This window comes from Aspergillus pseudonomiae (genome assembly GCF_009193645.1).
Source record: "Aspergillus pseudonomiae strain CBS 119388 unplaced genomic scaffold BDV37scaffold_170, whole genome shotgun sequence".
NCBI classification, from domain to species: Eukaryota; Fungi; Ascomycota; class Eurotiomycetes; order Eurotiales; family Aspergillaceae; genus Aspergillus; species Aspergillus pseudonomiae.
Genome location: NW_022476162.1, coordinates 29,556 through 39,988, shown reverse-complemented (window position 1 = coordinate 39,988; position 10,433 = coordinate 29,556). Strand labels below are relative to the sequence as shown.

General features: G+C 44.9%; 2 protein-coding genes across 2 annotated transcripts; one reads left to right on the top strand and one right to left on the bottom strand.

The window, feature by feature from the left end:
* Window positions 1-484, top strand: BDV37DRAFT_64842 (uncharacterized protein). Its single transcript, XM_032090999.1, has one exon. It carries the CDS (start codon window positions 90-92, stop codon window positions 339-341), a length of 252 nt encoding a protein of 83 aa, XP_031934568.1. The 5' UTR covers window positions 1-89; the 3' UTR covers window positions 342-484.
* Window positions 485-8,524: 8,040 nt separating this feature from the next.
* On the bottom strand, window positions 8,525-9,985 carry BDV37DRAFT_266170 (uncharacterized protein). Its single transcript, XM_032083883.1, has one exon. It carries the CDS (start codon window positions 9,389-9,391, stop codon window positions 9,020-9,022), a length of 372 nt encoding a protein of 123 aa, XP_031934567.1. The 5' UTR covers window positions 9,392-9,985; the 3' UTR covers window positions 8,525-9,019.
* Window positions 9,986-10,433: the final 448 nt, after the last annotated feature.

Sequence of the window (10,433 nt, the reverse complement as noted above, 5' to 3'; positions counted from 1 at the left end):
AAAAAAAAAAAAAAAAAAAGAAAAAAGAAAAACCCTGGAAGTGGAGGGATTGTCTGTAGGGAGAAAGTGTCTAGTGGTCAGTAGTATGAATGGATGAAGAACTTCCGTCTCCTTCCTTTACAGATAATAATAATAATAATCCAAATAATACCAACGACAGTAGGAACAACAATCGAAACAACACCAGTGGTGGTAGCAGCGAGAACAATAACAGAAGGCACTCGTTCCTCTACCTCCTTTCCTCTCTGTTGTTGCTTTTTCTTAATAGTCTTTCGTTCTTTCTTTTTACCCCTTCAGTATTCTATCGTCTTCGTTGCTTTTTGACGCGCGCCTCCTTCTGACAGATTGATTGACTGCTTGGCTGGGTCTTGTAACCTGGACCGGGATCCTGGTTTGCAGAGAATTACCACAAGCCACCGAGAATTGACAGATCGCTTTTTTTTTATTTTCTTTTTTCTTTTCTGGTCTATACTTCGGTTTCGGTTTCGACTCTGCCGTAAGAAACCAAAAGTGGGAAGGGGAACAACAACGGGAAAAGGGTAGAAGGAAAAAAAAATTGACTTAAGAGTGGAGCCGCAAACTGGAGCTGGTTGCTAACGCGGGACGGGTTGGAAGGAGAATCACAAATGAAGAAAAACACACACCGGCGAATCCATGAAATGTTTAAGCTACCTTTCAATTTCCTATCTTGTCAAAGGGCCGACAATCGGTTCCATTCTTTTATTTTTCGCAGTGCCACATGGAAATATCTTGGGGGAATCGGTGTCACCGGAGCCGAACTGGACTGCCCAATGGTATCTACATACCGTAGCCAGGCAGCTATGAGGAAATATATAAGTAGGATGATGATAACTGTTACCACTGATGCCAGACAAAGCTCGGATCCTCCTTTCTGCAATCTTCTCCTTGGGAACAGATGCCTCGTGAGATGATCAGAGAGTGGTCGATGCCCAAAATCCGGAGGGGTAATTTCAGCGGTGGACTGTGTTGGTCACCGAAAGATATGGCGGATAAAGAGGGAATACCGATACTTGGGGTAAAAAGTCTTAATTACCAAAAGACAAAGAACTGTGCGAAGGGGTTCAAGAGAAGGGGGCGAATTAAATAAAATATTTTTTTTTTCTTTCTTGGCTTTCCCTTTTTTTTCCCTCCCCAAACTCTTCGCATGTCTATTCTCAGATCATTGCGTTGGGTAGAAGAAAGTGAAACCAAGAATGGAACAAACAGATGGAGTGGCCACAACACCTGATTAATGATGAAAGAGCCTTGGAATGGTTTATCCCTCCCAAGGGCTGGTATATGAAAAACCTAACTGGACAGTAGCACGGAACTTTACATACTCTAGACATGCTTGTTGTCAACCTCAGCCCCTCAGACGCATTCCTTGAGTCTCTTGGTGCCCATCTAATGCCGTGACCAAGCTTAATCCAGCATATTATTGGCAAGGTACCCCCTATCTTTATCTTCGATGTTTGGTGGACTTGGATCTAAAGTCAATTATCCCAAAGTATCTGGGCGAGGAAGAACACAGAGATCGCAAAGTCTAAATCTAGGGGAATTATGAATTTGTTGTATGGACAGTACATATATACATTCATATCGAAATTGAAAGGGAGGGAGGGTAAAAAAAAAAAAAAAAAAAAAAAAAAAAAAAAAAAAAAAAAAAAAAAAAAAAAAAAAAAAAAAAAAAAAAATAATAATAATAATAATAATAAAATAAAAGACAGCACAGGCAGTCCAAGCTGAGGTCTCGCATAGAGGGAACGAGACAGTGCGAGGTATGCATGATGTGACCCAAGGGAAGTGCCCTCAACTGCCGCCCCACGCAAAAGTAGAAGACAGTGAGAATCGCTCAATGATATGGGGTTGTCACTTGGTTGTTGGAATCAAGGGTCACGCCTTAGTCTTCCAACACCACACATGCATATGTAGTAGTACCCTGTAAACTAGCTTTCTGCATGGATTAAGGAGGAGTCAGGAGGACCGCCTGAATCAAAAAGGCGGAGAACTACCATGCTACCTTCATTATTGTGAAACTCCAGAACAAAAAAAAGTCATTCCTATATCTTGTCATTATTTTCTGTCCTTACCGTCTCTTTCATAAGTTATCATTTTTTGTTTATCTAAGACATTTCCTCGTTGTATAAAAATTAAACATGTTGCAAAAGTTGAAGCGCAAGCCCATAATACACCATTCAAGGAGCGTCCCTGTCAATTAAGTCCTATTGACTTACATATGTACGCACATACTACCCCATAGAGTACTCCAGGTGTAACTATACGTACATACATAAATAGTTCACCTTACTACTGTTTACATAGCACAATTCCACGGTCGAAATCAAAATATACAGATTACTTGAATGGCACCTCTTCCAATCAGCAGGAACAACCCGTTCCCCATCCATGGTGCTACCCGGTCGGGAACTGGTAAGTTACGGGATGGTTCCTTTGGTACGCATACCTCAGGTACATACAGTACCCGTACCATCCAACATATATTTGGTCACGGGTACAGTCACGGGTGCTTTCCTTCATATTAAATTGGGAGAGGCTCATGCCTCGTCAACTATCATGTATGAGTTCCTCGGATTACACTCGGAGAAGATAGTCTCATAATCACTGCCAGTGCCTCGTACCCATGTACTACGAAAAAAGGACTGTGTCTTCTACGTATGGTGTGAAGTATATAATAGCCAATCCCTCATCCACCGTTTCGCCATGAATCTTTTGCATACTCTTACCCCATCCAGAGATTTATACCGGGAAATTCCCCTTGCAGAATATTCCATGCCGAGGGATGGGTCTTCTCTGGAAAGTAATGATAATGTCACTACTATAGAGTATCGAACCTGAACTGGAAAGTCCCCAATAGGTAACTCCCATCTTTCGTCCTGTCGCGTATTTGCCCCGAAAAGAGCACCGCTCCTCCTATCAAGAGCCCCAGACTCGGTTGGCTGATGTAACATATTTTACATGGATGTATTTTCAACGCGAATCTTGTACTACTTAGTCAATAATAGGTACCAGAGCCCGACCGTCATCCGTTAGTGGGGCTCAGCCCCATCTGAAGACCGCTTTATCCATGACGGAACGAGTAAACAGTCAGGTTAAGGATCCAAAACTTTGGCTGGGTTTTCTCGGCATCGGAAAAAAGGAGGGGCAGAGTTGACGGCATGTCGTAATGGATCATCCAAGTATCCGGCGCTCCGGCTCCCCATTTTTTGCCACTTTAGACTCATCTGTTTCTTTCTGTGTGGACGAATACATCTAACCCATGGATGAAATACTCTCCAAGGGAAAAGAGATTACATCGGCCCGGGCATATCAATATCAGACCGTGTTATGCCTTCCAACTTAAGAGACTAAACAAACCCTGCGTGGAATCCCCCTCCCAATTCAAGCGTGCAAGCGTGGCCAAACGCCCAACCTGATTGAACCATGTGCTCGCTATCCACCGCCACCAATTAATTCTCTACAGGCGCCATTCCCAAGGGCCGCAAAATCCTCCTCTTTTCTCACCCCTCGCTGTCCGGTTGATCCGCAATTTTAACTTTTCCTAAATCCCGTCTCCCTGGTACCATCCGTCGGTTGGCCGCATAAATTTCTGGATCTTCACTTAGTCCATTGACCGCCTCATTGGGTAATTGGGAACCCCATCAGCCTCCGCAGCTCTACCTATGACATAGCCCATACTGGCTTACGTATGTTTCATACAGTCGATTTGGGACGGAACAGAGTTGCACAACGTTTCGCTCAACCTCGATAACCAAAGCCCCCTGACTTTAGTCAAGGTTTTGCGATGATGTGCTCCACTGCCGAAGTTTCCTACGGGTGATGTGCATGCATGCTGTATGGCGCGTAGAACAGTAGTACTATGATGGAGCGCCGGACGTAAGGGATGACCCCGTACTGCACATCATCGCCTGTCTGAAGATTATACAGAGTGGAAGACAGTGCACCATCACCGAACACTGGTATTTGCAAGGAATGGTTACACCAATGTCGCGGTCGTTGGTCTTGATAGACAAAAAGCCATCGGCAATGCTATGCTTCTGTCTAACACGGAAACTTGGAGTGGAGGGAATAGAGTTTCTCCGGGGCTGGAAGCGCCAAAGGCGATAGCATATCACGATATTATTTGGGTTATGTCTCGGCAATCAGCGAGATTTCTCCCTTTCTTCGTGTTTTCTAGGGAATCCCGAACCGCAACTCAAACTTGGTAGAGCTTAGGAATAATGCAAAGCCCATATACGCTAAGTAGAAACGCCCATAGATACTACATGTATCACAGGACCCATCAGTGGCAACTAGTAGCAGCCATGTAATGGAAGATTATTCGATAAAAAAAACTAGGTCCATATGTATGTACATGGGTCATGTTGTTACGAAACACTGGTTACTGCAACAATTCACACCCGATTTGTAATTTATTAGCCGAATTCCGAATCACATAAACCATGAGCACTCTACCTAATATGCCATAGTTATTTACAGACCAAGAAGACCAAGACATGGAAAACTACTGAAGATACGGAGTAGAGGAGGTCCTAGATCAACTGGTACGGCTGACCACCATCACGAGCTTCAAGCATCCAATTGAAGTCATCTCTGACGTACAAGAGACCGGTGTAGTCCGTAGATCAATTTAATGTCTCAGAGCAAATTTAGGTGGATATTCGAAGTGCGCTTGTTCACTCGAACAGTCAACAGTTTGTGGATCAATGATTAACTGTGGAGGAACAAAAAAAAAGTTTATCACCTGAATATATTTGCCACATGAGCTGAAAATAGTGTTCTATTGTCGGTCAGCTCAATTCCCAAGAGACAATTATTGCTCATAACCTTTCATGTAACCCCAACCCCGTGATAAACTCCGTACTTCCTTAATTGACAGCGGGATGAACCGCCCGTCTGACGAGCTCCGAGAGTCTGGTTCAGGGCAGATCTTAAGCCTGCTTACTTGGGTAAGCACAGCGAGGTTCAAGGTTCCATCCAGGTTACAGGATCAGGAATATTATTGGTAGTTGGCGTTGACAGAAAAAAGTTGAGGTTGACTACCCACACCTTATCTACAGAACACAGAGTATGAAGTATATTGGCGAATATCAAAAGAAAATATCGTATTAATGTGACACCCACGTCATTTCCTTTGTAACGGTATAGGTACCATGGTTCTCCCGTTGTCGCACCACCAACCCAAAGCGAACGTATCACAATCAAGCTCATTATAAGTAAGTGCCCGATGATCCATAAAAGACATGTTTAAAATATGATGGTTAATGCTTGCGAAAGCCTTTCGGAGATCGGATCTTCATGTGGAATAGCTTCCGATACCAGTCACCCACCCCGGCGGCTATGTGAAATCAAGCGCATGAATAGGTGACGATCAACCGGCCAAGATGAAAGTAAAGCCTCGGTATTCAGTTATCGGTTCAACTGCAGAGAGTTGCAGATCTCGCTTGATTAACTTTTTTAGGTGCTATACCGACTTTCTCCAGGAGCCGATCGATGTAAAGTTCTTCTGTTGCCGCTCCACCGCAGTTGTATTTCGGATACGCTTGAGATATAGCATCATCGACCTTGATGACCTACCTATGTGGATATGTTTACCAAGATTATGTACCCACAACCACGTGGGCTACGCATCTGTAAAATAAGTGACCCGGAGATAGGCCGAAGAAACGTTTAGACGAGAAACTGACTGGTAATGCATTGACTGTTGTAGGTACAACCGTGGATTTTTACTGGAGGGCTGTATAATTATCAACGGTGGCGACTTTGAAAATGGACAGCTCCTAGGACATAATTTGGCTTGTATCAAGTCAATCACCCATTTCTTTGGCCACCTCCTTACGCGAACCATGATCAGACCCCATCGATCGGAGGGATCAGGACTTGGGCCTCCTGGTCGAAGTGAGGGGTAGTGTGGTGCTCCATACCAACCTATGCGCATATTTCCAACCCACCTTTTGTACCTCCGACATCATTTCCCATTTCCAGGAACAGATCTCCTGATCTCGCGCTTGCATGCGCAGTGCACCCAATGCTGCGATGATTAACCGCTGTTGCATTCTCGTCCTACATATTCAAAACTCAAGGATGGACACGAGCAATAACTACATAAAGAAAAGCTACCGTTTTGTCTAATTATAGTCGCCCGTTTATAATTACTTACTACCTTGGGCTATTAATTCTACGCCCATAGTGACGGAGCTGAAACAATGGAAGTTAGGAAGACGACCACGCTTTCGCAACGCCTATACTTTATAGTAATACAACATCGACATTGAACTAAAGTGCTCGACGTCGGTGCTTGATCCTACATGACTCGCTAGCTGCGTAGGCAATCTCAAGAATGTCTCCGCAGGTTCAGATGAGCAATTAGGCAGAGCCCAGGAATGCCTGCGAATTGACTCCTGTGAACCTAATAAGGCAATGTGAACCCTAAACCGGAAAAGAAAAGTAAATCGATTTGAACTGGAGTTCTCCGAAAAATCCTATACTTACACCATGTTACTCCTGTGGCAGTGAAAATGCTGTATGACTGTCTTCTCTCCATTGTTTGTTGAGGGATGAGATGTGTAACATCGGCACCGCCCACGAGTGCTTTATACTTCTTCCATTATGAACGAAGGTTGGTTCTGCGATTTTATTCGTATATACCAGAAAATAATTCTACGCACACCCTTTGTTGGTGAAAAACTGGCTTTGGTACAACAGTACTACTCTGCTGGTACTGTAGTACGAAGCAGGGTCTGTGTGTTATTCAACCTCCCTACTTCAGTTGATGCTTAAATCGCTCTTTAATATCTAACGCGCCCCTAGGTCGACCCATGGACCTGGTTAACGGGCTCGGGAGGCTTTTGGGACGTTTGAGTAATATGACAGCTCCCGGCGGTGGCCAACCGTGCGACTAACACCAACCCTTTGCGCCCAACTTACTCCGGAGCATTGACCCATGTCACTGGCAGGTTACTGGGACTTATCCATTTGATCGCTTGGATTACATGGATAACGGAATATGTCGCTCCATGTATTCCGCACATGCCATCTCGTTGCGATTCCACCAATGTGAGAAGCGACTCTCGGCGCGCGTTCTCCATGACCTCCGTGGATCTATCACATTCCCACTGGTCTGGAACCTCAATAGCCTTTCGTCGAAGTTTGTTGTGGATCTGGCTCCGAACAAATCCGGAACGGCGCGAAGAAACTAACAGGGGGCCATGGTGGAGAGAGCTATGTACAGTACCTACATGATGTAGAAGGATGGAGTGTCCACACTTGCATATATATCTGCTATTGTTATTATTGAGAATTGATTGATAGTAGTCGTTGGGTTGTTTATATCACATGTATTGCTATTGTTGTTGGCCCCCACTTCTGTAGATATAAGTTGACATATACATTTCTGTATGTATCTCACTCGTGTTATGTACAGGGTACTCCGCATTTAATGAGGGTGCAGGTACCCTGTAAGTCAAGCTGAAATGCGGTGGAAAGCTTGGTGGTTAACGCGATTCGAGCGGGCTGTCGCAGTGATCAATCAGGCTTTATTTTAGCAGCCATGCAAATCGCCCAATATGGAAATCGCGTGGGAGATTATAATGGACGGAGGACCCCAGCAATGGAAACGGCCCAAGCTGACAGTTAGACAAATCGGTGCATTTCGTTCCACTTTAGTTTGCAGTTCCATACCCTTACTGAGAAGGCGCCCAATGGTAAGAGACAATCATACGCGGAGAGACCAGCACATGGACAAAGCTTTCCCGTGTTGAGCGTCTACTGGCTGTCGTGTCGCAAGTTGCGAGCAGGGACTAAATTCCTGAGTCTCCTGATTGGAAACCACATTGCACTTCTTATGACATAATATCATGATTTACATACCTCCATGCCGTTTTAGGGCTTTTTCGAGAAACTCCCGATCCAATGGACTGGTCTGGAATGTGGTCGACTTCACTGCAACAACACAGCTCTGCTCAGGGGGTCATGCATCGTACATTCACTTATTAATAGCAACTCTCATGGAGAATTTCAACAATGATGATACATGTAGTACTGCATACGATCACATTTACTATTTACTCCCCTTCGGCATCGTCATCATTTCAGGAGGGAAATGAAAAATGTTCCCCTCCTAGCACCACGGCAGCGATTGAATTATCTCCATAACCACCATGACTCGCCATGACAGCTCCTATAGCCCTATATGTAGCTGCGCCACAGGGATAATCCTCCACCATAGCTCCTTTGTCTCACTATTCGCATATGATATCACTGACACTGTCTGTACACGGGGTAAAATTTCATTGACTTATGGGGAACGGAGTTCTTATCCGATCTCCACTGACCCCATGGGCACCAATTGCCTGGCTCGCACAGACATTAGAAATCCGGTGTTGGACGATCAGAGCCTCACTCTATAGCAATACGAGATTGGCTGACGCCTGTTTCGGTTAGTTACTAACTGGCCATGCTGAATTCCAGATACACCTCTCGTAATTTCAAATCTACCTGAGAGAGGCAAAGATGTTCTGCCGATGGTATACCGGTTTAAGGCAGGGAATTGATCAGAGCTTTTGCCACCTGACACGATAGTCAAATGCCAGTATTGTCACGTCTTTTCAACATCAGATTTCATGATCCGCAGTGGGGGATTGGTGGGGTAGCACTGACGTCGCTCACAGGCTTCTCCATCTCTTTCTGAACCTAACCAATGTGTTCTCCGGCTCGGCCGATGCACTCGAGTGGGGTTGCTTGGTTTTTCTTAGCTGAAAACCTGTCATCTGCCTCCTGAAAGGCGTCTCTGATTAGCTCTGATCTCTTATGGGTGGAGGAATCCCCTCTATTAGTGGGATAAGCACTTTACGATCATATGCTTCCTGTCGAGCGTCTACAGCGGCTTTTGCTCCTTTACGTCTCTTACTTGGATATCGGCAGTTTTCCCACTGTCGGAATGGATGCGACTATGAAAATAGAAGCACATGCCAGGTAGCAGATGTCTCATCGATAGGGCTCTCTACCGCACATCAGCACTGTCTGAATCAGTAACCGAGACCCCATTTGACAAATCAGTCTTCTGCTCGAGCTTGACATCTGCTCGATCAGCATGTGGGGCTGGCAATGTAATTGGATTTCTACTTCCCCAAGTGGCTCGGAAAGTCAAGGCCAAGCAAGGTTGACTTGCCCCTCTGGTTCTGGCTATCCAAAAGAAGGCCACTGGGGTCAGAAAGCCAATGGACGACACCAGATCTCCTCTTATCACCAAGATCAAACAAGGGACAGATTTAGATGCACTGCACCAGAAAAAACCGTAGACGACATAGCCAGGTATGACATGCTCCCATGTTTTCTCAGGCGCTTCAGAACCATATACCTCATCGATAGCCATCGAAAACAGAGTCTATCACTTACCGAAGCACGCGAGCCGCTTTCAATATGGCTAGTACAGTGGGTGTTGGTGTAGTCTCTCTGAGCCTGTCAGGTTGTCAACATAGGAAACATGGGGGATATCAGCTTGGGATATCATAACCTTCGTAGGTTGAACCTTGGTACAAGAGGTAAATATCATTCGACATATTCGTTGCTATTGTCAGACATAGAGTGAGAACGTCTTCATTGCATAAGTTTGGTCTAAATCACTCTGCTCCTTGCTGTATAATATAACCCGGAAGCCACTGAGACTGCTCGATGTTGTTCCACCTTCCTTTGCATGCGGGCCGAATCCTTCACTGAGCTCTTCAACATCCCGAGCAATGGACGCTATACCAGGGAGGGTTATCACATTTTGCATAAGTAGTTAGATTGAAATCTAATCAGAGAGCTAACGAGCACGAGCAACAGAATCCTTCGATTCTATTGGGCGTTCAAGTGACAAGTGTCAGAAAGCCGGAGTCATGTATCATCAGAGTGGATATACGAAGCAACGGTCATATGCAATGGCATGGAATGAATCACATTGTCAGTAGCAGAATGGAAATCAAAGTAGTGTCACGCGGCATCATATCACTCTTATGCATAAAATAGTGTTAGGTGTCCCACTCTACTTCAGGGGTCGAGGCTATCAAATCTCGCGAGGAAACGGGTGGATAGCAGCAAGTTCACCCTTCTTCTCCAGCAGGCAGACACGGACAAACCTTAATGAACCTTTAACTTAAAAGGGGAATACTCGAATAGTCACATTGAATGGCTCTATTTCTCGACGGAAATACCGTACCACTGCGCATCATGTCTTCTGTATGATGAGTTGACTCGTCTATTCGGGGTGAAGTACACGTCGAATCCGAGTGTCTAAAGCTAAACAAGATCAGAAACAAATCGATCAAAGATAGATGCACCAATGACTGAGTACTGATGTCGCAATTTTTTGGAATTACAACGCCCCTACAGATTACTTGCAGCATCAATGCATGTGTCTTGTTTATGATATACAG